At 45.2% G+C, this 26,597-nt stretch overlaps 1 protein-coding gene across 2 annotated transcripts in view; it reads left to right on the top strand.

Moving 5' to 3' along the window:
* Positions 1 to 24,062, top strand: part of INO80D (INO80 complex subunit D) — a 39,467-nt gene extending 15,405 nt beyond the window's left edge. For both annotated transcript variants that reach the window (XM_079977042.1, XM_079977041.1), the window contains exons 4-11: positions 2,934 to 3,685; positions 5,949 to 6,057; positions 7,442 to 7,669; positions 7,768 to 7,871; positions 10,857 to 10,990; positions 13,017 to 13,234; positions 15,698 to 15,855; positions 20,577 to 24,062. In XM_079977042.1, the coding sequence (XP_079833168.1) occupies positions 2,934 to 3,685; positions 5,949 to 6,057; positions 7,442 to 7,669; positions 7,768 to 7,871; positions 10,857 to 10,990; positions 13,017 to 13,234; positions 15,698 to 15,855; positions 20,577 to 21,748 (2,875 nt within the window). In that variant the 3' untranslated portion in view covers positions 21,749 to 24,062. The remainder of the gene's footprint in view (positions 1 to 2,933; positions 3,686 to 5,948; positions 6,058 to 7,441; positions 7,670 to 7,767; positions 7,872 to 10,856; positions 10,991 to 13,016; positions 13,235 to 15,697; positions 15,856 to 20,576) is intronic.
* Positions 24,063 to 26,597: the final 2,535 nt, after the last annotated feature.

Here is a 26,597-nt window from a genome sequence, read left to right as displayed (position 1 = left end):
CTCTCACAGTGAGACTTTCCCCCTCTCCCCCCTCCCCAAAATCTTTGGAGCATTGAGAAAAACCCAGAATAGTTTTAAGGGATGCGCTGGGGAATAAGGGGGAAAGGGAGTTCCATTGCATGTGCAGACCCTGTACATATATCTTGAAATCTACCCCCTGTTTCTAAATTATCCTTCATCCTATGATCCCAGCCAATCAGGGATCACATGCGAATTTGATAATGTCGTGCTGTGCCATAATCAGATGTGTTTACATGGCAACGTCACTGAGGGCAATTGACCATATTGTTCTTGCTAAGGAGGATGGAAAGGAATAATATGTCCCTTGTTGCTAAGACAACTAGATCAGGGCACTTCAGTGTTTGGTGTGGCGGATGTTGAAAGTGGGCAAGTGCCACATCTCCACTAGTTGTGTAGAAGAGAGAATTAAGTGTTCTTTGAAGTGCTTGGATATTACCCGATAAAATCTTTAAAAACAGGGCCTCTTTGTAGAGCAGGCACCCCCAAACTCGGCCCTCCAGATGTTTTGGGACTACAACTCCCATCATCCCTAGCTAAAAGGACCAGTGGTCAGGGATGATGGGAGTTGTAGTCCCAAAACATCTGGAGGGCCGAGTTTGGGGATGCCTGCTGTAGAGTATCTATGGGGTGAAACTATAGCACAGCCCTTCATATCTCATTGCCCCTCATGAATAGGAACAGAATAAAGTATGCAGACTGAGGCAATATTTGCCCAGTTGTTCCATTTGCATAACTTGTGAGGCAGAGTACCACAAGTTTTGACAGTGAACCAAATAAAAGTGACTTCAGAAATCACTGGAGAAACGCTGTCTGCTGAGCACACAGTGGTTTCTGTAGACACCTGGCAGCAGTTCTTCTAATATGACATTGCAGGTTGTCAAAATGAAGGAATTTTGCTCCCAAGTAGAATTCCAGCCTTGCCTTCCTAGGGTTGTATCCAGGTGTGGCCTTCTAGTGATGGAAGTGCTCTCTGGTCCCATGGAGGTTCCCATGAATAAAATGGGAGGAAATGATTTTCACTTTCCTCTTTTATCCAGCAGCCCTATGTGCCACCTCCTATGCTGTTCCAAAGCAGGTCCGTCCCCCCCCCCCACTATATTTTTCTGTTCAGATTATTCTTTAGTTAGCAGCGAATACTTTGGGCTTTGAATTAGCATAATTTGCCAGTTTCTCTGGGGCGGCTGATGCGATAGGCAGTAGGAATGCTTTGTTGTGGCTCACAAGATGAAGTGTATAACTTTCTAACATGCGTGTTTTGGGAAGGCAAGGGAAGTTAACTAGGTGTGAAGCATCATGTCACAACATTGGAAAATGGAGGACAGCAAGAAGAAAGCAGCATAAGCGTATCAGTTTAACACATTAAAGAAGCAGACTGTGGACTTATTCATAACTGGAGGTGTATAAAAAGACGGTGTTTTTCTCTTCAGAGTTATTTTTCCTTAAGATTTGTGATTGAAGTGGGGGCTGCCTACTCAAAAGGATTCAAAGGATTTTGAAAGGATTCAAAAGAAACACAGTATTAAAGAAATGAATTATATCTGTAAGCCAGAACCCTAAATTCTGAAATTGGGAAATCTGAATTCTGCAAGTCCCCAGTTAGCATCAGTATTAAGCTGTTTTTAATATTGAACTTTAAATTGCACCTTCTGCTGAAAATTGAAATGAGGTGAAGACAGTGAGAAATCTGTTCATTTATTCAACAAGATTTATATACCGCTTAACTGACCCCAACCTCCAAGTGGTGTACTTAAAACAATATAAAATGTATATTTAAACTACCAATAAAATAAAATGTTACAAATAAATTGACATATAATGTATTGAAGCATATATAAAATCAGCATTTTTCTCAAGGAATATGCACAAAAAAATTACATATTAAAAATATGTTTGGGGGCATGCTTGCCTAACCAAAAAAAGTTTTTAGTGGGTTCTGAAAGCAGCACAGCTAATATACCTGCCTAATAGTAATGTGTTTCACCATTAAGTGTTCCACAGTGATAATTATACTGTATTGTTTTAATTAGTGTTTTTATAGTTTTTCTGATTTTGTGTGGAGTGCCCTACCTGGGTGGATGGAGCAGCCAAGTAATTTTCGTTGTCCCCGAGAGGGGCCAATGACAATAAAGATTATTATTATTATTATAACAACAACCCACCTTCCATCCAAGGCTGGCTGGAGTGTACAGGTTATCCACTTTTTATCTTCTCAACAGCTGTGTGTGGAAGCTTAGGCTGAAAGAGGGTAGCCCAAAGACACCCAGTGAGTTTCATAGCTGAGTGGGGATTTAAAACCTGGTCTTCCTGTTCCCAAGTCCAATATTTCCAGGTTTAAAATTGTTTGCCTCAAGCCAAAAAACATATCCCCTCTTTGCTCTTTGACTTCATAATTCTCAAAGGAAAAAAACCCCCCCACTCTTGTTCTTTGTTAAACCATTTTCTATCACTTGGGCTACTAATAAATTTTCTGCTTTGCATCCTTTTCAAGCATAAGATTGAAGTGTTAGGGATGCAAGCTTTTCACAGAAACATGTAGAACCTAACACAGTTATTTTTATTAGGGTAAGAAAAGAGATCGCCTTGAAAGATATCTGCTGTGCTTTTATGTCACAGTTTTTCCATATATGGACTCCATTGAAATGCAGACTGTAATTCTGTAAATGTTCTGATGTGCACTTCAACTGGAAGTACATTGTATCTATAGTTATAATATAGCTAATGTAATATGCAATTCAAATAATATCTTTATATTTGAAAGTTTATAACTGGCTATGAGATATTCATTTAAACGTTCTCCATTGAGGTTTCTCACAAAAAAATATACTTATGCCATTTAAGCTACTTTCTCATGAATTCTGGTTTCTTAAGAGCTGGCGAGGAGAAAATAATTCTGATGGTCTTGCTTCTCAAAGGTACTGCAACAGTCACCTGCAGGTACTTGGCTTTTTACCGAAAAAGGAGAGGAAGAAAAAGAATGACCCCGTCGAGGAGGTAAAAGTTCGGCACCAGATGGATTCTGTGGCCTTCAGCCTGACAGTTCCTCCCCTGGCCTTGAAGATGCCCAATGGACTAGACGGGATGTCCCTCTCTCCACCGGGTGCCAGGCTTCCTCTCCACTACTTGGAAGCAGAACTGGAAGACCCCTTTGCTTTCAACGAGGAAGATGAAGATCTCAAGAAAGGGGCAACGGTGAAGAAGAAGCTGCAGAGCAAATTAGCCCAGAACCGGCAGCGCCAGAGAGAAACAGAGATTCTGAAAGTTCGCCAAGAGCACTTTAGCCCTCTTCCTGCACCTTTGCAGCAGCAGCAGCAGCAGCAGCAGCAGCACTCCCATCTCTCGCCATTACCAACTTCTCTAAAGCCAGCAGGGCTACAGCAGGGCTTAGTCTGCAAGTCACCTCAACCTCAGAACACCAGCCTACCAGTGCAGGGAGTGGCTCCCACCACGTACACTATAGCACAAGCCAGGCAGCTGTCTAACAAAAGACCGCTGCCTCCCCTGCACCCTACTAGGGCTCCTGGCCCAGACCCGCCCGGGGTGGACAGGATCCTTATGAAAGCCACAGCCTTCTCTCCGCACTCATCCTGTATGAGCCGGCTACAGAGACTGGTGAAACTGTGCACTCAGAAACAGCAGCTGGATGCTGATCTGTTTCCGCATTTAGGTAAGTGGAGAATTAATGGTACCCGAACGTTTTGATCATTCGGTCCAGTAAATTTGCTGTAGATTGGTAACAGTGCGCAAGTGAAGTACTTGAGTAAACTGTATCCTTGTGAGTGTGTGCTTTTTAATGCAGAAGGGCAAACTAGGCCATGGGCAGGTGTTTCTGCATCCTGCCTCACAGCTAAGTCCTGTAAAATTCAGCTCGTTACTACTACTAAAATCACATGGTTTGTCATTTTGTTTTCAAGGCAGTTCTTCTAAGCACACAAAAAAGGGAGCATGGCTGTAAGTCTAGAGGACCAGTTCTAGCTTTTGTCATGTACGTAAACCAGGAATTTAGGATATTCAGATTGTTGCTATGGTACAAACATTGGTGGCTAGGCAATCTGAAGTAGCAGAAAGTGTAACGGCAATTATGGATATAAGGTAAAGGTACCCCTGCCCGTATGGGCCAGTCGTGTCTGACTCTGGGGTTGCGCGCCCATCTCGCTTAAGAGGCCGGGGGCCAGCGCTGTCCGAAGACACTTCCGGGTCACGTGGCCAGCGTGACAAGCTGCATCTGGCGAGCCAGCACAGCACACGGAAACACCGTTTACCTTCCCACTAGTAAGCGGTCCCTATTTATCTACTTGCACCCGGGGGTGCTTTCGAACTGCTAGGTTGGCAGGCGCTGGGACCGAGCAACGGGAGCGCACCTCGCCGCGGGGATTTGAACCGCTGACCTGACGATTGGCAAGTCCTAGGCGCTGAGGTTTTACCCACAGCGCCACCTGTGTCCCTATAATTATGGATATATAATTGGTCTAAACCACAGAGCCTAGGGCTTGCCGATCAGAAGGTTGGCGGTTCGAATCCCCGCGAGGGGGTGACCTCCCGTTGCTCGGTTCCTGCTCCTGCCAACCTAGCAGTTCGAAAGCATGTCAAAGTGCAAGTCGATAAATAGGTACCATTCTGGTGGGAAGGTAAATGGCATTTCCGTGCGCTGCTCTGGTTCGCCAGAAGCGGCTTAGTCATGCTGGCCACATGACCTGGAAGCTGTATGCTGGCTCCCTCAGCCAGTAAAGCGAGATGAGCGCCGCAACCCCAGAGTCGTCTGCGACTGGACCTAACAGTCAGGGGTCCCTTTACCTAACTGACAAAAAACGATGAAGCAATAATGTGTTGTGGCGCTGTGGGTTAAAGCCTCAGCGCCTAGGGCTTGCCGATCGAAAGGTCGGCGGTTCGAATCCCTGCGGCGGGGTGCGCTCCCGCTGCTCGGTCCCAGCGCCTGCCAACCTAGCAGTTCGAAAGCACCTCCGGGTGCAAATAGATAAATAGGGACCGCTTACCAGCGGGAAGGTAAACGGCGTTTCCGTGTGCGGCTCTGGCTCGCCAGAGCAGCGATGTCACGCTGGCCACGTGACCCGGAAGTGTCTCCGGACAGCGCTGGCCCCTGGCCTCTTAAGTGAGATGGGCGCACAACCCCAGAGTCTGTCAAGACTGGCCCATACGGGCAGGGGTACCTTTACCTTTACCTTCTTCCTTATACGGACCCCTCCATCCAGATTATCTTCATATGCTTTGCTGTTCACTGACCTATGGCCAGAAATTAGCCTAGAGCACATTACTCTTTTCCACCTCAGATGTGGACCTCTGATGCCCATGCCCCACAGTGGCTGAGTATGTCTGTGCTAGTAAGCCTGACCCCAGAAGACCAGGACTTAGTGCCAGGGGAAGAAGGGGCAGTGGTGATTAAGAATCATAGGGTTGGAAGGGACCACAAGGCTCATCTAGTCCAACCCCCTGCGATGCTGGAATCTCAACTAAAGCATCCAAGACAGATGTCCATTCAACCCCTGCATATAAACCTCCAAGCAAGGAGAGTCCACAACCTCCCGAGGGAGACCACTCCACTGTTGAACAGCTCTTACTGCCAGAAAGTTCTTCCTGGTACTTAGTTGGAATCTCCTTTCTTGTAACTTGAATCCATGGGTCCTACCCTCCAGAGCAGGAGAAAACAAGCTTGCTACGTCTTCCATGTGACAGCCATTTAGGCATATGTGGGAAAAACAACCCTACATGTGGCCATATAGCCTTGATGGGGTGGGGTGAGATGGCAGCTGTTTGGGAAACTTCCATAGGCGTGGTACATCTTCTCTCTTTTTGTTCTAATTCATGCACTTATAATGAGGTTCCCGTTTATGATGAGGCCCTCTGTTGTGCTATCACAACAGTGCTTTTTATTTGACTACTTTGTTTGTTCGCTTCCTTCCATGCTTTTCCAGGGTTGGACTGGTCTGAAGACAGTGGAGAAGAATTGGAAGAACTGGAACAAACCTCGCCATACCAGGTTGCATGGTCTATTCGGGAAGCCCTCAGATATGACAGGAATGAGTAAGTGCATACAACTCAGAACAGAAGACTGAGTAATTAAGTGCAGAATATGAAATAATACAGAGATCAGGCTGTTTTTTAAACTGTTAACCTGTAGGTGAGGGTAGGTACAGTGAAAGAGGGTATTCAGAGAGACTTGGGTTTGTATCCCCAAAGCTTTCTGTCTGTAAGCAGAATGGAGGTCTACTTGTGCCACTTGACTTCACCGTCCTCCCCTGAACACCCTCCAAAATCTTCTCTGGAGCACTGGGGGCCCTCTGGCGCAGGTTATGGGGGTACACAGTGGGTTGCAGGTGAGATGAGAGGGTGGTGAAGTCCCGTGGCAAAAGAGGAAGTCCATTCGTGCACTGAATTTTTACTCCAAACATTTTAGAAATAGCTGGTGAACTTTGTCTGTTGAACCTGAAAAACAGATATGTATAACGTAGAAACAGAGGCCGGAATCAGAATAACAAAACTTGATCAGTGATCTTGCCCTCGGTGGAGGTGTTTGCTTTTCCTATCTCAAAAGCATCACTTTATAGTCCATTCCTAGGAGCAACTGCCATGGCAAAGAAACAGAGGATTGGTCACAAGAACTGTTGTGTTGCATGGTATCACAACTTGTGGTATTTCACTAGTATGGCCATTGCACCACAACAACAGTTTGTTCATAGTGGGTGGGGGTGCTATTTCATTTATTTTCTATATTTCCCATCAGTTCTGTAATTCTCAAGGTATATTTACAACAATTACAATTTTATAGTGACAATAAAAAAATATAAGTGCTTAGATCCTATTCTCCCATCCGCAGAACTTTGCTTACAGGATGCTCCTGCTGGTGTGAGGAAGGGGGAGTCAATTTTCTTCCCCTTGACTCCCTCCCCCTGAGAATTTGCTCCAGAGGGAGGGGAAACTCTTTGGAAAAGCATGAAAAGTGGTGCTCAAGCTGCAGGGGAAAGGGGGAGCTGAGCCCTTCCATATATGGAGGGACAACTCCGGATCCAAGCCAAAATCAATGACAAATTCAGTAAAACACCCTAGTCAAATCATGAAGGGCAGAAGCAGCAATAAAATCAGACTGTAAAACTTTTCAAATAGTAGGAGTCTGAGAAAATAGAAAGACATTAGCGTGGACTCTAGTGTCGGCTAGATTGTCAGAGGGGATATTTTCATAAAAGGGGTGCCGCAGCCTAATTGCCAGCCAATGTGTGTGTGGGGAAACCACCCAAAAATGAACGCAGAGCTCAGGGAGGTTGACGTAGAAACTGACATTTCTTCAGGTACCCGGGACTTGTGCTGTACAGACAAGATAGCAGTAGTGCAAGTTTGCAGAATGATGATGTTGGGTTTTGAGTGCCAGCCATTTTATTACCTGCTTTTTCCTCCCCACACAATCTCACAGGCCAGATGATGACGCTGACGCCAGCGGCAGGAGCTCCCGCATTTCCCAACTTTGCACTTACTTTCAGCAGAAATACAAGCACCTCTGCCGCCTGGAGCGGGCAGAATCTCGCCAGAGGAAATGCCAACATACATTCCGGAAAGCTTTGCTGCGGGCAGCCAGCCGAGAGCCGGAGTGCGCTGGGCAGCTGATACGAGAGCTCCAAAGAGCTTCGTGTACTCGGAACAGGTGAGGGACCACCCACACATGGCAGTACAGCATGCACATTATATCCCAGCCTTCTCCGTTTTTTGGTGCTAATCTTCTTGGGTGTCCTTTTGTTTCAGCACAAGCCAAGTGAAGCAGAGGGACGTGTCACCATGTAGAGGGACAACAAAGGGTGAACCATGCACCAACAAGGCTCTTCCGTTCACTAAACATTGTTTTCAACGTATCTTTTTCACTGTTTCCCTGTTCCTGTTGTGGGCTAAAAACGTAATTCAGTCGTACCTTGGTTGTTGAACGTAATCCGTTCTGGGAGTCCGTTCGACTCCCGGAACGGTTCGAAAACCAAGGCACAGCTTCCGATTGGCTGCAGGAGCTTCCTGCACTCAAATCGGAAGCCAACGTCCAACGTCCGGCTTCCGAAAAATGTTCGTAACCCGGAACACTCACTTCCGGGTTTTATGGTGTTTGGGAGCCAAAACGTCAGAGTACCAAAGTGTTCGACAACCAAAGTACGACTGTAATTAATTCTGACCATCTCCCATTTCCAACGAGTATTTCTGGGGGCGCTCCTGCTAGCTTCTTGGTCTGGTTCTTCTTTTCAAGCTAGCCACTTATGGGAGAGACTTGGTAAATCCATTCTTAAGCCTGTGCAGTTGTGTCAGCTCTGAAGCAGCAGAGAGACCCTGAAACAAAGGTAGAATCCAGGGGCCTAGCCAGCATTTGAATCTGTCCTCACTTCGAATCACTGGCATCAGATCAGAATTGTTTGGTTAGGGCTATGGTACACCTTCAGGGTGGAGGAACAAACAGCTTCCTAGAAATGTCCCTGTACTGGACACATGTACCTGGCATTGCCCTGTGTGAGGTTGGTTTGTCAGTTTCCGCAGAAAGTCTGAATTATCTTATAGCTTAAATTGCTATAAAGGTTTCAGCAGGGTGTGAAATCTGCACTGTGAGGTAGTACAATGACCTAGAATGAATAAGAGATGAAAGACCTATAATTCTGCAGTATCGACAGAAGAGGCAGAGATCAGGGAAAATGAAAGTCCTTATGTTAGAAGCCCTTACAATGAGCACGATTATGTGAAATTGCAGGAGCAAAGAAAGGAAAGTTTCCAAATGCTGCAAGCTCGGAATTGTAATGAGTTTTCTCTTTCCCACTCCTCCCTCAACTTCAAAATTCACTTAAATCTCTTGCAGCTTTCCCCACTGCCCCTTCCTAATTGCAACTTTAGCCTTAATTTTAAGGTTCCTCTAAGGCATCGAGGAAGAACTGAGAATTATAAAGGGATCAATGAAAGGACTTTTGTAGATACGACAAGCGCAGAGCGTTTGAAAGAAAAGTGCCATGCAGAATATTGACTATGCTTTCAAGTGCTGGTCTTGGTATGGCTGTTTGCAGACTGGAGTTGGCGAGTTATGTGAGTTAGTCCACTGACATATCTTATCTTGCAGTCTCTGTGGGATTGGACACCACACAAGGCCACTGAGCTCACAGGCAGGAAGCTCCATTTGTAATGAGCCAGCACTGCCACAAGGAGGCAGCGTAGGCCCTTGCTTGAGCTGCCATAGAGATAATTCACCAGTGCGTCTCTCCTAAATCACTGCCCCGTGTTTATCCCACTAAGGAGTCCCAAGTTATGATGCTCCCTGTATACCTGCAATAATGATCATTCCCTTGTTCGCATTGGCTCCATTCAGGCGTTGCTCTCATAAAGCCATGCCTTTAGTTCCACACCCGACATTGTATCTTCTTTCTCCCAGTAGCCAAGTGTTGCGCTTGGTTGTGTGAGAAGAAAAAACAATGCAGAAGTTTCTGTTCATGGTGAGTAGAGGTTTCTCCATGTTCAGGACACCTGATTGTGCTGCTGACCAGAACATGCAGAGCTCCTACGTGGAAGCAGGGACTTGTGCATTGGTCTTCCTCATCACAAAGTTGCAGGCAGCCGTTGAAAGAAAAATTTGCAGTATCAGAGGTAGGGCCGAAAGCTCAGCCTTGTTCTCCACTCTCCCCACTCCTGCCCTGTGTGAGTGACTTGGGCTGTGACTGCTTCTTAAAGAGTTGAAGGAGAACTAGGAACCTTGTAGCTTCTGCTGGACTACAGTGGCCACCATCCCTGAACACTGGCCATTCTAGAATTTCAACAGTGTAAGGCTGTAGGTGCCTCACCAATGCCTCAAGTCAGCCTTTCTCAACCTTGGGTCTACAGATGTTATTGGGCTACAACTGCTAGCTAGGTATGATGGGAGTTGTAGTCTAACAACATCTGGGGACCCAAGGTTGAGAAAGGTTGCCTTAAGCAGAAAGTTGAGCGTGTCCCTCAATGGCGGGAACCATGGTGGTGAATAAACACAGGGAGAAAACAAGTGAAGTGGGTATCTCAGGAAATTGCATCATGTAAACTTGCATGATGAAGGAACATGCCTACTGCTGATTTAGGAAGAACTTCCTGACAGTAAGAGCTGTTCGACAGTGGAATTTGCTGCCAAGGAGTGTGGTGGAGTCTCCTTCTTTGGAGGTCTTGAAGCAGAGGCTTGACAACCATATGTCAGGAGTGCTCTGATGGTGTTTCCTGCTTGGCAGGGGGTTGGACTCGATGGCCCTTGTGGTCTCTTCCAACTCTATGATTCTATGATTCTAGGAATAGATGAGAAAGAGACTAAAAACGCATTGAGTTTATATATCTCTTCTGAACAAAATAATTTTGAATCGGGATTCACTGTATTGACTTCTGTGCGTCATCTGTCAAAAAGGCAGGAAGAAATTTACAATTTTTATGTGCTCTCATATGTGGATGACAGAAATCCTCTTTTTAATATTTGTGTATGGATTCTCATTGGTTAGAAAGCAAATCTATTGATTGCATTGTCCCAAAAATCACAGTATTGATTAAGAATCTCCAGGAAACAAGACACACAAACTCATTAGCAAAATAGCTGCTTCCATAAACCCATCTTAATAAATTATAAAATCATTAGTAATTCTGCTTGATGGCAGGTTTTTGTGTGTGTGTGTTGGTTTTTTTGCTTTTAACTGTTGACTTCGCATCTTCTGTAGCTGCAGGATGGATGACATTTAAGGAATTGCTCCAAAGTGAGATATTAGTTGGGAATAGAATTCAAGGTTTGGTGTCTTACTCTCTCTGTGTAAATCATGCAGTCTCCTGCCCCTCCTTTGTGTGTTATTCCTGACTACAGAGAAACCCAGATATCCTCTTGAACCGGTCCCAGCAGCTTTTCTCAAGCTGCACAGCCAAGTTTGCAGACGGACAGCAATGCTCTGTGCCAGTTTTTGACATTACGCACCAGACCCCCCTGTGTGAAGAACACGCCAAAAAAATGGTAAGTATATTTGCTAGTCAGAATACTTGAAGAACAGCGGCAGCAGTATTTCCAGCAAGCCGGGGAATGACATCAGCACGCAGCTTTTGCTTCTGGCCCCTTCAGAAAGCTGTAAGGTGAGCTCTGATGATAACCAAAGAAAAATGCGATATCAGCAGCCTTTCTTTGACTGAACTCATCTAAAGGATTATAGGGAAATGTTTCAAAGATCCTCCTTCGCTCATCCTATGCAAGCTTATGCGGAACAGAGTCTCCCTGAATTTAACAATCCCAGTTAAGGATGCATAGGATCGCATTTAAGAATGATGTCTGTCCTCTTTTGTGACTCTGTCATGTCTGCCGTGAGAACACAGAGAGACTGTTGGCGGTATCCAACTAATTTGTTCCATTAGCACAAGGATTTCAGCTTGCGCTGTGGAACTTCTTCCCACCCCCTCCCTAAATCTTCATTCCTGACTCTGGGGAGCCCCCAGGCAGATTCAGGGAGTACACAGAGGGAGAACACTGGGTAGGGGAGTTCTGTTGCACAAGCAGAAATCCTTGCACTGATGGATGAAGTTACCTTATTTTTTGCTCTATAAGACTCACTTTTTCCCTCCTAAAAAGTAAGGGGAAATGTGTGTGCGTCTTATGGAGCGAATGCAGGCTGCACAGCTATCCCAGAAGCCAGAACAACGAGGGATTGCTGCTTTCACTGCGCAGCGATCACTCTTGCTGTTTTGGCTTCTGAAATTCAGAATATTTTTTTTCTTGTTTTCCTCCTCCAAAAACTAGGTGCGTCTTGTGGTCCGGTGCATCTTATAGAGCGAAAAATACGGTAATTGGGATACCTCTCATAGGCTTATAGGTTATTCTCCTGGAAGGCCTTGTCAAGGTGGAAACGTGAGCATTTCAGTTTGTTCACACAGTTTATTTTTGCCAGTTGCGTTGGTCAGTGAAACAGAAGCTCTCCTCATTTTAACTTCTTTCCCCAGACAATCTGCAAACCACCTCACAAAGGTTTGAACATTACCTTTCCCCTTTGCTAGGCACAAAAGCCATACACCATAGTCCTCAAGCTAATAGCTGGCACCTGAATTTGGCTAATTCCCAGATGACACTCACATTTTGTCATCAGACAGTTTCTTACTGGCACAAAGCTCAGTTTTTTGGCTGCCCTAAACTTTGTGTGGGGATCTAGCCTGTGGGTTAATTCAACCCATGGAAGCTCTCCGTCATAACCACTGTGTTTCCTCCTTGCCTCTGCACACTATCAGTAGGAGATTTTCAAGCCTAAATGCAACATGGGGCATTTTCATGGAGGTCCAGTTGGCTCTAATGGGGGGCTTTTCATATCTAACTTTGGCAAGGGGCAGGGGAATGCTAGTGTGTGCGTGTGTTTGTGTATTGTGGGTCCCTCCCCACCAATATGCTCTACCCACACTCACTTTCATTTTTGTCCTGCCCATGGAAGCTTGGCCACAGGGAATACAGCCCTTAGGAGCCACCCCAATGTAATCCACTTTGAAGATCCACCCCTTTTAATTATAGCACCTTGTGAAACCTTGCAACATCAAGATGGCAAACGCCATCTATGGAAAATTACATTATCCGAAGGTTGTTAATTCATTTGGAAGTAATACCTTCTCTGTATTTTGAATTCGTGTGTGTAATTCTGTGATTCCTGGTGACATGGCGTTGTGATGCTCCAAGCCATTTTCAAAGAGAAGTAATTGACCATTTCTTGCCTTGAACTCTGATGAACATTCTTTCTGATTCAGTGCCATCCTAAACTTCCTGAAGGCCGCATGTTAAACCCGTATGATTTGAATTTGGAAATAGTTTGGTCCGAATGTGTTTTGGATTCTTTCCCGCCAGTGGTACAAAAGGCAGTACGGTTTGCTTAGCACCATGGTTCCCTTTTCAAGGTGTCAGGCGTTGTCTATTCCGACTTGCATGCCATAGAGATGTTCACACTTTGGAATGGCAAGGAAAGAAAAATGCTTCTCAGTTCAATGTTGGTGTTTCCAATTCTCGTTCTAAAAAGGATAACTTCTTGAGAGGAGACAGCTCCCGCAAAGTCCAGCACCAGCAGCAGAGGAAACCCAGGAAAAAAACAAAGCCACCTGCTCTTACCAAAAAACACAAGAAAAAGAGAAGGCGAGGGCCACGACGTCCCCAAAAACCGATTCCTCCTGCTGTGCCCCAAGGAAACCTCAGTATGCCCACCAGCGTCTCACTGCCAATGGAGATCTCCCATATACGGTCAGAGCCCAGCTATGATTAATTTTCTAAGTTGACAGCGTAGTGTTGGAAAAGATAGGCTGAAGTGATGGACATGAGGCAGGAGTTGGTAATGCAGGTGAGCTGCGCACAGGTGGGCTGCATGCAAGCTGCCGGCCAGCCCTGTGGAGCCTCCTTTTATTGACACAAATATGCAAACCAGGCAGATGCATTTTGGGTTGTGACCTTTACACATCTTCCGGTCCCAAGATCGTGGGGTGGTACAAAGTTATTTTGGCACCTGTTTCCACCACGTCATTTTTCCCTTGCACAGTGTATGACGAAGGAGACAAAAGGTCTCAGGGACAAAGGTTACAGACAGGGCACAGCAGACTACTGAGACCGCAAAAGGTTAGACAGAGGGAATGATGTTCAGACAGCCGTGGCTTTGTCTGGGGGGGGGTGCCCCGCACCCCAAGGTCACGCATGCAGGCAGACTGTGGCTGCCTGCTGGTGGGGAGTGTGCTCCCTCCGGACCCCACTCCGCGATCATCCCTACAATAGGCCAAGTAAATGAGTATTGGTCCAGATTCAGCTAAATAGTTGTGCTAGCAAGAGCAGAACGAGTGACGCTTGCACAACAGGGCTTTCCTCCCCTTGCACTCCCCACTAAATTGGCTCTGCAGGATTGGGACCCCCCCCCCCCGGCAGAACAGCACATGGCGGTGAGGAGAGTGTATATAATTCTGTCTGGCAAGCAAAAACACTTGCGCTGATAGAACTATTGCCTTAGCTCGAATTCCAGCCATAGTCTACGCTACCTGTATGAGGAATAGGAAAACCAACTCTGATGTTCTGTGCATACTTACTTGAAAACAAGCCTTCTTGAGGACAGTGGGTCTTACATGGCACATAATCCTATGAACGTTTACTCTCACACAAGTGCTGGGTTATGGCTGGCGGCAGAGAGGGGGAAAGGTTGTGCGCACTCATTCTGCACACTTGCAGAGTGATCACTTGTTTGTTTTGCAATTTGCTCTGCATTGCTGCCTGGCCAGGTCCCCAGGGGGCATTTATCATGCCAACTTGTAGACATTTTTGGCCAGTCTTTATGACCTGATGTAATATACTTTGCTGCTGATGTAATGGCGCTTTTCATGCATTAGAGCTCTCTAATACCTTAATAAATTGACATACCAAGTAAGACTTTTGCTCCAGAATGGTGCATTTTTACAGCCCTTAACTGTCTCAGATTATTGAAAAAGATGTGACTGATTCACATCTTTCCAGAAGAGTCTGTAGAACAATTTAGTGTGAAAGAACTCAGCTTAATGGCTCCTTTCTAGTACTTTAATAAGCCAGTCTAAATAGTAACTGAAAGAGCATTATGCAAGTCAGTGGATGTATTCACACTTGTATGCAAACTGTGGTTTGAAGGAAGATTGTTTAAAAGTGGGTCTCTCAGACTTTTAATCCAGGGGAAAACTACCCTGGGTTTCAATATTGGAGATAACAATTAATTCTTACAATCAAGAGATGTGTGTATGCATTTTCTAGGTCAACTCCCAGAACCTTGGGTCAGGCATCCTCCTTATATAATAATAATTTATTATTTATACCCCGCCCATCTGGCTGAGTTTCCCCAGCCACTCTGGGCGGCTTCCAATCAAGTGTTAAAAACAATACAGCATTAAATATTAAAAACTTCCCATAACAGGGCTGCCTTCAGATGTCTTTTAAAAAGAAGATAGCTGCTTATTTCCTTCACATCTGAAGGGAGGGCGTTCCACAGGGCGGGCGCCACTACCGAGAAGGCCCTCTGTCTGGTTCCCTGTAACCTCACTTCTCGCAATGAGGGAACCGCCTTGGAACCAATACTACCACTAAGACCATTGGGGCCCTGGGATGGAGCTATGCTTTCAGAGCAATGCAGACATTTCAAGGATCTGAGTTAGGGAATCCCAGCAGATCATCACTTGCTGCTCATATTTTAGCCAAAAGTGGATAAAGCAGGGGGGAGGAATCCCTGCTGCCTGGGTTCCCTGTTTTCCGAAGAACATTGAGGATTGGAAGCATGCAACTTGTTTTAAGTTTCAAGGCATGTTTAAGCCCCTCTTGGAAATCACATTTGTGCAGTGATTTCTTCTGTCATAGTATAGCCATTACCCAGCACTGCGTGAGAGTAAACATTCATAGGATTGTGTGCCATGCGTCTTCTTGCACCAGCAAGGATATCCCATACCATCTTTTGTGCACCAGCAGAGGTAGAAAAGAGACAGGGCTGTACATAAATCTTAGTTGCAGCCATACCAGATCCTGCAGTAGCTTTATCTATGGCAGCTCCAACGGCTCCATACATTCAGAGTTGAGTTTGGTGAGGGAACAGTTTAAAAAACATAAAAGGGGGGTGGGGTGGAGAAAGGGCCTATGCATCCCAGAATAGATCAGAGCCCAGCACGGCGCCAGACCAAAGGGCGGGGGTGACTGTCTTCCCTGTTTCTGTAGGAGCCCTTCCACACCGGAGCTGAGTACAGATGAGCTGCCAGATGACATCGCCAATGAAATCACAGACATTCCACACGACCTCGAGTTGAATCAGGAGGATTTCTCTGACGTCCTGCCACGGCTGCCGGATGACTTGCAAGACTTTGATTTCTTTGAAGGTACCTTCTCTCTCGATTAAACACAAAACTCAGTGCTGTGGCAGGAAATGGCAACATTTTTGACATTCATTTTATTTTTATTTTTTTAAATGTACAATTAAGGAAAATGTCGAAATGTGCAAGGATGAAAAACGATGGTTCAGATTTCTAGTCAAACTGTCAGCCAGGATTCTACGTGACCATTTTAGGTGTGTCCAAATGACACGTGATTGCCAACACGTAGGTCCTTTTGGATCCGGCAGAGGGAAGGGCATAGTTATGCACATTCGGGAACTGAGAACGGAACCCCTGTGCAAAATGGTCTTCGCCTGTACAGTGGTACCTCGGGTTATATACAGTACACTTCAGGTTACATACGCTTCAGGTTACAGACTCCGCTAACCCAGAAATCATGCTTCAGGTTAAGAAATTTGCTTCAGGATGAGAACAGAAATCGTGCTCCGGCGGCGTGGCGGCAGCAGGAGGCCCCATTAGCTAAAGTGGTGCTTCAGGTTAAGAACAGTTTCAGGTTAAGTACGGACCTCCGGAACGAATTAAGTACTTAACCCAAGGTACCACTGTACGTTGTATTTCTGAATGTCAAGCAGATACTTTTCTCTTTTGAATTGCTTCAATCCTATTTTGCAGAGAACTCAAAGGTGTGCAATTATTGCACGATCAAATACCCTTAACGCTTTTCAATTCCACAGAGCCATTTGTGGAAAGGATTTTTTTTTTTAATACATAAATGTAAATACTCTGTACCTTCCAGTTTTATGTTTGTCTAAGCACCAGAATTTGAACTTGGTGAATAATTTTTGTGTTTGTGGGGGAATTTTAAATGTTGCGAATTTGAAGAGACTTAAAAAAAAAAAAAAAAGTTTAAAGGGCAACCCCCCCCCCCAAAAAACTCCAGCCTCCTAAGCAGTTATGACAAGGTTAACCACTGATTGTATCCAACACTGCGTGGGCGGAGTTCTGCTCATGCAATGGGAATTCCTGCTACTCTCTGAACCCTAAAATCTGCTATGGAGGGTCCCCCAACCCTGTGAAGTGGAATTTGAGGGCCTACAGGGAGAGCAGGGGAAGCTTTGTTCTGCAAGTGGAACGACAGTGTTGGATACAACCCAGTGTACTGAAAAGGATTAAAGGTAAAGGTACCCCTGCCCGTACGGGCCAGTCTTGACAGACTCTGGGGTTGTGCGCCCATCTCACTTAAGAGGCCAGGGGCCAGCGCTGTCCGGAGACACTTCCGGGTCACGTGGCCAGCGTGACATCGCTGCTCTGGCCAGAGCCAGAGCCGCACACGGAAACGCCGTTTACCTTCCCGCTGGTAAGCGGTCCCTATTTATCTACTTGCACCCGGAGGTGCTTTCGAACTGCTAGGTTGGCAGGCGCTGGGACCGAGCAGCGGGAGCGCACCCCGCCGCAGGGATTCGAACTGCCGACCTTTCGATCGGCAAGCCTTAGGCGCTGAGGCTTTAACCCACAGCGCCACCTGCGTCCCTGTCTGAAAAGGATTACAAGCTTGCTATTAGGAAGAGCAGCTTTTGAAAGAGAGAGCACAACAACAACAACAACAACAATAATAATAATAATTTTTATTTATACCCCGCCCTCCCCAGCCAAGGTCGGGCTCAGGGGAGCTTACAAGCAATAATAAAAACAAGTTGAATGATTACAACTTAAAAACAAAATTAAAAATACAACATTAAAATATTGAAACATTAAAATATTAAAATGTAGCCTCATCGCAGGAGAAGGAAAAGAAAAAAGAAAGAGGGGGAGGGAATCAAATTGGCTCCAAGCCAAAGGCCAGGCGGAACAACTCTGTCTTCCAGGCCCTGCGGAAGGAAATCAGATCCTGCAGGGCCCTGGTCTCATGAGGCAGAGCGTTCCACCAGGCCGGAGCCAGTGTTGAAAAGGCCCTGGCTCTGGTTGAAGCTAATCTAACTTCCTTAGGGCCCGGGACCACTAGGGTGTTGCTATTTAGGGACCTTGAGGCTCTCCATGGGGCAAACCGGGAGAGGCGGTCCCGTAGGTACGAGGGTCCTAGGCCGTGAAGGGCTTTAAAGGTCAAAAGCAGCACCTTAAATCTGACCCTGTGCTCCACCGGGAGCCAGTGCAGCTTGAAAAGATAAAAACTATCTAATTATATTAACTTTGAAAAGACCAAGCTTCCTACATTATGAAGTGAAAAATCCAGGCGTGTTTGTCCATGTTGCTCCACTGCCTAAAAACATAACAATTCCACGCTGCGTTACTCAAATATCTGAACAACAGTCTTTTATCTGGGTATTTTCCTCCCAAGTCCTCCTCCTCTTCTGAACTAAGGTGGGGATGACTAAGGACAGGGACTTTTTAGCTACAGTGCCCTGTCTTTGCAAATTTGGAGGCTCCTCTTTTGTTTTCATTTTCTCCCATTACTTCAGTACCACCCCATTTTCACTTTACAAGGCCGTTTTAACCATCAGTTAATACAATTTTAAGATGCTCTTTTTTAATCCTACTGTGTTTTTTATTGAGGGTTTTCATTGCATGTTTTTATTTTTTCATTATCAGGTGCCCTGAAGGGCATTGTTGGAAGAGCAGGATATAAATATACTACATAAATAAATAAAAGCAGTTCAGAGACAAGTGCAAGGAGTGCACAATTCCAGAAACAGCTGAGCATCTCCACCTCTCTCTGACCCATTTATGAATAATAGTAAAAAAAATCTTTCCCAATCTGGAAATATCTTATATGAGCAGTCCATTTTTAATCTTTTGTTGGAAGCTGCCCAGAGTGGCTGGGGAAACCCAACCAGATGGGCGGGGTATAAATAATAAATTATTATTATTATTATTATTATTATTATTATTATTATTATTATTATTGGATTGCAGCATAGGGATTTTTCCTCTTTCATTACACATCACATATCATTCCACTGTGGTCAGCGAAGTTAATAGGTCTGGGGCTAGAAGTTGAAGTGAGCCCAACACAAGTAGGTCCAAACCACAAAAATCCATGTGAATTGAACTTCCGATGTATAGATTGTGAAATTATGGCTTACTCACACTGGGGGTTTGTGTGCCTGCATCCTTACAGAAGCATGTCAAACCAGCATTGGTTGGCGTGCAGCGCCAATTGTTAAACTTCACATAATCATTTGCTTAGAGCTATTGCTGGCTTTTACTATGGCTCCTTTATTTATGTCTTTGATCGTTATCTTAGCTCTGTCCATGTACTGCCATCCTTTATCACGACCTATACTATAGTATGTAGGTAAGGCTCTGTACAGTGGTGCCCTGCAAGACGAATGCCTCGCAAGACGGAAAACCCACTAGACAAAAGGGTTTTCCGTTTTGGAGGTGCTTCGCAAAACGAATTTCCTATGGGCTTGCTTCGCAAGACGAAAATGTCTTGCGAGTTCCTGCGCTGTTTTTTTCCTTCCCCCCTTTTTCTAAGCCGCTAAGCCGCTTATCCGCTAAGCCGCTGAAAGCCGCTAATAGCACTAAGCTGCTAAGCCGCTAATGGGCTTGCTTCGCAAGACAAAAAAACCGCTAGACGAAGAGACTCGCGGAACGGATTCTTTTTGTCTTGCGAGGCACCACTCTAAGGCTCTGTATACCGTGCCCCTCAGCATTTAAAAATCCAGCAGAGGCTCAGGATACCAGATTCTCCAGTAGATAGCGTATTACATATTTTTTGCAACAATCCCATGGAAGAAACATAGCCCTGACAAATAATGTTCCAATGTATGTTGCTTGTTTTTATCTGTTGCATTTTCAGTTAAAAGAATGTCATCTCCTCTAAAACAAAATGATTCTCTGAAGATCTTAATGTCAATTGAGAGGGGAGAGCTTTCTTCTTTGTATTAAACCCACTTAAGCTTCCTTTCTGAACTGTGGTAGGCCTTGCCTGTCAGTAATAAAGTTTTCTGACCAGGGGCTTGCATGTGCACCGCTCAGTTTTATTTTGTTTTATGCATTTGATGACTTGCAGCGGAAACAGGTGGAAACAGAACCTGCTGTTAAGGCAAAATGAAGTGGTATGAAAGTTCTGCCTTGGCAGCTCTTTCACACATGCAAGTTGCCACTTGGTGCTGCAGTCATCAAGTAATCAACCTGTCTGCATGAACATGGCCTTGTTTGGTAGACATACACTCCAGCCACCCTACGACATGTAGATTCATGCTAACAGGCTGGTAACACTTCCAATGGGCTGGAAATAAATTCATGCACTCACATATAAAGTTAATAAAAAAAATGAACCGCTAAAGGTCAAAATAGGGCACACAGGTGGTGTTGTGGGTTAAACCACAGAGCCTAGGACTTGCCAATCAGAAGGTCGGCGGTTCGAATCCCCTCGACGGGGTGAGCTCCCGTTGTTCGGTCCCTGCTCCTGCCAACCTAGCAGTTTGAAAGCACGTCAAAGTGCAAGTAGATAAATAGGTACCGCTCCAGCGGGAAGGTAAACGGCGTTTCCGTGCGCTGCTCTGGTTCGCCAGAAGCGGCTTAGTCATGCTGGCCACATGACCCGGAAGCTGTACTCCGGCTCCCTCGGCCAATATAGCGAGATGAGCACCGCAACCTCAGAGTCGGTCACGACTGGACCTAATGGTCAGGGGTCCCTTTACCTTTGCCTTTAAAGGTCAAACTGGATGTTAAACTAGCCATTGCCTGAATTGTTTTTGAAGTGGAAGAATGCACCTACGAGAGGTATGCCAACTGCTTAACATATCTTTAATTTAACGCAGGTAAAAATGGAGACCTCCTCCCTACGACCGAAGAGGCAGAGGAGCTGGAACGGGCCTTGCAGGCTGTGACTTCTCTTGAGTGCCTGAGTACTATAGGAGTGCTCACACAGACAGATGGCGTGCCGGTTCAAGAACTTTCGGACAGAGGCATAGGGGTGTTCTCCGCGGGTGCTGAAACTTCAGGAATTCAGTCCTTGAGCCGGGAAGTCAATGCGGATCTAGGTGAGCTGCTGAATGGGCGTATAGTGCATGACGAGAATTTCTCTAGCCTGGACCTGGATGATAGCTTGCTCCGCTCTGCTACCTTATCCAACCCACCTACGCCCCTGGCAGGGCACATTCAGGGGCAATTCTCTGCCCCAGCCAACGTTGGCCTTACTTCTGCCACTCTGATAAGTCAGAGTGGGCTCGGGGAGAGAGCCTTCCCAGGACAATTTCAAGGACTTCACGATGGCAGCCATGCCTCCCAGAGGCCACACCCTGCCCAGCTGCTAAGCAAGGCAGACGACCTAATCACCTCACGACAGCAATACAGCAGTGACCATTCACACTCCTCACCCCATGGAAGCCATTACGACAGCGAGCATGTGCCGTCGCCCTACAGTGACCATATAACGTCCCCTCATGCCGCCTCCTACTCTGGCGATAACTTGGCAGCTACCTTCTCCGCAGAGATGCCCATCATAGCACAACATCTGCTCCCTTCGCAGCTGGAGGTGCCGCTCGGTGGCGTGGTGAACCCCAGAACTCACTGGGGGAGCCTCCCCGTCAGCCTGGGAGACCCTTCTCCGTTCAGCAACCTGCTCGGTGCCGACGGACACCTGCTCTCCACCTCCCTGTCCACGCCACCCAGCACGTCGCACTCAGAGACCACGCAGCCTGCCTTCGCCACCGTCACCCCCAACAGCTCCAGCGTGCTCCCGGGGTTGCCGCAGACCAGTTTCAGCGGCATGGGCCCTGGGTCCTCTGAACTCATGGCCTCCACCTCCCCAAAGCAACAGCTCCCTCAGTTCAGCGCCGCCTTTGGCCACCAGCTGAGCTCCCACAGCGGCATCCCCAAGGACCTGCAGCCAAGCCACAGCTCCATAGCGCCTCCCACAGGCTTCACAGTAACAGGTGCCACAGCTACTAGTACCAATAACTCATCTGCTCCCTTCACCACCTCCAGCTGAGCTCGTCTGTCTGCAAAATTCAGGCAGTTGGGGGGACCTTACGTTCCCTCTCACCCCACCCCGGCCCACTTCTCTTTTCCTGATTTCTGTCATCTCCTTTTTAAAGACTTCGTTTAAATTTAAAACAAAAAGAGGGGCAAAAAGTCCTGATTCAGTGCAGACCAGGGTTTCCCCGTTGCTCTGCTCTCTTGATCTTATGTGCTGGTTTCTGTATTGGTGCTCATTTACCCCTTTCAGATTTTGTTATACTTAGCCAGTTAAATATCCCAGATAAAAGAATACAACACAGGTCCCCGATGATGTAACTGACCATAGATGAGGAATCTGTGACCCTCTAGGTGTTGCTGCACTCACGTTCCCATAGTCCTTGACCACTGGCCATCCTGCCTGCTGCTGGTGCAAATTGGGAGGAGTCCCAGCGACTCTGGAGGGCCGCAGACTCCCTAGTCCTGCCTTAGACTGATAAATGAGAAGTTAGATACAATGGACTCTAGACCCAAAAGTGAGATGATACCTCAAATATAACTAATGCAGGTTCCTAAGGCTCAAATCAGAGTATCCAGTCCCTTGAGCACCTGGGCAAGAGGTGAGGAGTTGATTTATTTCAAAGAATGCAAATGGCATGAAAGGGGGATCAACATTTTGATTTGGTAACTGGGCACTGCAGACTTAAACCAACACCATAGTTCAATTGTTAATTCTGTCAGCTTAACACTGGGCTCTTAACCTCCTCTGTGATCGCAGGGGTTTGTGTGTGTATTTGTGTGTGTGCGTGTATTTGATGGGTAAATGACAGGTTGTTTCCCTCCCTTTCTTTCCTGTTCTGAAAGACCATCTTGAAACCAGCAACCGTTCATACTGCAAGCTAATTTGGTTTTTGAAGTTGGGTTGGATGGAAGAAAGGATGAATTTGTAGGACATGAGATTGTACTTGTTGGTTCAGAGTATCTATGACAGTGGGGAGTTTTAAATAAAATATATATATCATTGGTATGTAGAACAGAAAGCAGAACTGAGTACTGTAATTAATTGCAATGGTGTACCTGCTCAGATAAAACATATGCTAATTCCTAAAGCTGATCAATTATTACAGTAGTGTTGTTGGGTTGGCATTTTCCAATGGAGCATTACTTTTAACATAGCCAAGTCTCAACCGAAACTGGCAGAATTGTGTCGTGGGCCCCTTTCCCCACTCAAACCAATGTGAGATCAGAACTGCTGGGTGATCTTACAAAGTTGTAGCCGTCTCCAGATACTTAATGCTTCTGGGGATTCCTACAGCAGCTGTGAGCCCTTACGGTGCTCCGTAATACTTTGGGAATATTTAGATATTTTTAGAAATCTTTTGTGCAGAGTGAGGTCTGAGAAGAAAGAACAGGCATGTTAAACAACACATGCTACTGAAGTTAATGGAAAAAAAGAAAAGTGCTGGCGTTCTCCTATCTCTAATCAGTGCTCTTGCTAATAAATACATTTTCAAAGTCAGAGATTCTACTGTTATCACTTCATGCCCCCTGAAGATCCACAGCAATCAAACTGTAAGGAGTTTGTCAGAATAAGGACTGCTTCCTCCACAAAAAGTTCTTTATCAAGCAGGCTACAAGGTCTCTGCTGCTCCCCCCCCCCTTAAACAGGGCTTGTAGCTGTGCTGATTCTCAAAAGAAAAGTAGATTATGCCATTTATTTCTCATGAAGTCCAGTTCTGCTCAGTGGAGGCCAATCCTTGCAATCATTTCTTGTTTTCTGGAGTAGACATGGAAGGAACGACCATCTACTCCTAAGAGCAGGGCTTCGTTATATTTTATGGTAAGAGGTTTGGACTGTACATAATTTCATCTACTTTTTATAATATATTTAAAAAGATACGAAGAGAGAAGAAGGCACACTCTAGTAGAGTATTTTAATTGGGCTTCTATGGGGGATGAAGAGGGAGCTCAACTTTCTCTTTGTGACTGAAGCAGTTGTTTCTTGTCTAGCTTTTCTATTCCACTTTCAAATGGTGCTCAAGTGAGAATCTGGTACAGGCGTCCTTCTTCTCCCAGACCTTTGGGCAGGGGAGGGTCCCAGGAATTGCCTGTCTGAATCCCATAAATTTGAACTATTGCCTTCTTTTAAAAAGCTGTGCTTATTATTTTGAGAGGATCAGGGAGTTTGCCCCTGGAAATAAAAGTACATGTTGCTGGAAAACATTTTTATGCTTTTTAACCTTGTGAAATCCCTCCCTGCATTTGAAATTGAACTGTATAATAAACATCTAAGTGTGTTCCAAATTATATTTGTAATGTATCTGTTTTAAGCCAGTTAACGAGCTGAAGGGAAGCCTTTCTTTATTCTACTTTAGTGCACAATGTATTGTGAAATGATTCCCCCCCTCCAAAAAAAACCTGGCTTTTGTGCTAAATAGGAAAGGGGGGGAAGCCCCATTCAGTTCCCTCTGTTTGTTTCCAATCAAATTGAACAAGTGATTAGCTCTCACAGGAAAGTAAATTGGTTTGGCAAACTACAAAACTCCTCTTTATAAATATCATTTGGTGCTATATTATTCCAGTACCTGAAAATATGGCAGAATGATTGGGATCTGAAGACTGGTGTCTTCCGGGCGTGTGCAAGAGCTTTTCAGCCTCCCCATGCCTGTTGCAGCCTCTTAAAGTTTGGGGGACCTTCCAAGACCACATTCCATGCAGTTTGAGGGGTTGCTGCCAGAAGGCAAAATGCACAGGCTGGGAGTGCAAAACAGACCAGTTGCAAAATTTGCAGCAAACCTTTCTGCTCCTTCTCAGTGATGTTCACAGCCTGTCTTTAAAAAGAAGCCAGCGTGGTTCTTGCTCACATTCAGGGCAAAGTCCTGCATGCATAACTTAACACAAAGACGCCAGCCTTCTGCATGTGACATAGTGGGAAAATGCACAAGGCTACAGCAGCTACACATCTAGGCGGAAGAGAGACTATAATCAAGTCAGCTTTGGAAGCGCAGGTCCCTGTTTTGATCTCACAGCAGGATTTTACAGTTTCCATATTTCCCATAAGGAAACACCATTGTTCGTATCAAAAGTGTATTGCTTCAAGATCCTGTTTCTCCATTGCATTTTCCTAATGCTGCTTACGTTACTAATCCTTCCCTTTCTAAACATCACCCTTTTGTTCTCTCGTAGTTAAATTATGGGCCACAAATGTACTGCATAGATAATTTCTTTATAATCGTGTCTTGTTAAGAGGCTGGAATTTTCAGGGTTCCTAGCAAAATTCGGTTTATGACTCTTCGCTTTTAATTCACATCTCTTGTTCTTGTGAATTCGTTTTCTTTTAAGGAGTTTTGATCATACCTAGTGTCATGACATGGTTTTCATTAACAGAGAACATGATGTTTCCATATGTGGTTAAGCAAGATGATGTGCGAGGATAAAATCCTCTAAATGTAATTTCCACCGTAAAGTAGGATCATTTCAGAAAGTTTAATGAAATCGCTTGAAAAGAATGCCTGCTTAAGGTGTGGTGCTTGTATGAACCCCTCCCCCCCAAAAAAAATCTTTAATCCAGGATGCTTAACTGTTTGTTGGTTCTTAATAAACCCTGCCTTATGAACAAAGACAAATAGTAATGTTTAACACACCTACTGTTTGTGTAAGCTAGTATTTTATGCATTAAGAAAAAGAAAGAGGTGGAATGGGTGGTTCTCGCCTCTTGATATCCAGGTCTGAAAGTAAGAACTTATTAACTTGCTTTATTTTATGTCTGTTGTAAACGGTCTGCTGCGTGAAATCTGTTGTTTTGGTTGTGTACATTGTAGATTTCCAGTTTAGAACTAAGAACACGTGGTAATGCGTAAGAAAGGAACCAGCTTTGCATTGCCACTGGAGGGCAGCATAAGGAAAGCCTATAACACACAGTCTAGAATTATGAAATATCTTTCCTAGAATGTGAGGGAACTAGAGTGAGAAAACTCAGGGCTGAAAAAAAAGAGAAAAATAACAATTCAGTGCAACTCCTCCTTTCTAACCCCTTATAACACACATGCATGTATGTGTTCATGCACGCGCACACACACAAACACACTCTTAAATTGTATGAGCTGGATTAATACATTGAACTTGGTCTGCTGGTGTGTCTTCACCGTCTTGTGGGTTGGTGGGCCCCCAATTTTTTTAACTCCACAGTCGTTGTCCCCAAATCTGTGTTGTCAAAAAGACAGTGCAGCTCACTCCTGGATTTTAGCATTTTAAAAGAAAACAAACTAGGAAATGGACCCAGCCTGGAAAAGATGGTCAGTTGTTGTGTTATGCTAAGGAGTATCTCGTTTCTGTTGAGGGAAGAGGGTTGAACCAGTTTCTCTGAATGGTGATTATCACTGTCCACTTTTGGGCATGTCTCAGGGATTCCTTGTGGAAATAAAGGCAGTTAAAATAAAAGTAGTTGCGAAGAAGAAATTTTTGCAGGAGAGCGTCATCAAAGCATGAACACCAGAAAGTGAATTCGTTTCTGGGTCTCATGGCCTGGTGGCTGTTGTCTTGCGGAAGCTGTGCTCAAGTCCACCGTACAAAATATTCCCCCACCCCATCCCATAATGCTTAGCTTTAAGCTTTTATTTAAGAACACCCCTTTCCCTTTCCTCCCTGCCTGCACCACATGTGTTCAGAATACTTATTGTAGATTTTTAAGAGAAAAGGTATATTAATTTATGCTATTAACATCACCTCATAAATTATAAGTTTTATACTAAAAAGCTATTGAGTGTAATGAATTATGTTGCATATGTGTTTTAATAGCTATGAAATTATACACATTTTTTTTTTAAAAAAGAACAATTTGCCCTTACCCTCAACGAAGCACCTTTTTACACTGGATATCTTTG

The sequence above is a fragment of the Podarcis cretensis genome (genome assembly GCF_951804945.1).
Source record: "Podarcis cretensis genome assembly, chromosome: 1".
NCBI classification, from domain to species: Eukaryota; Metazoa; Chordata; class Lepidosauria; order Squamata; family Lacertidae; genus Podarcis; species Podarcis cretensis.
The sequence above is the reverse complement of the archived record's forward strand: the minus strand, read 5'-3'. Positions and strand labels throughout refer to the sequence as shown.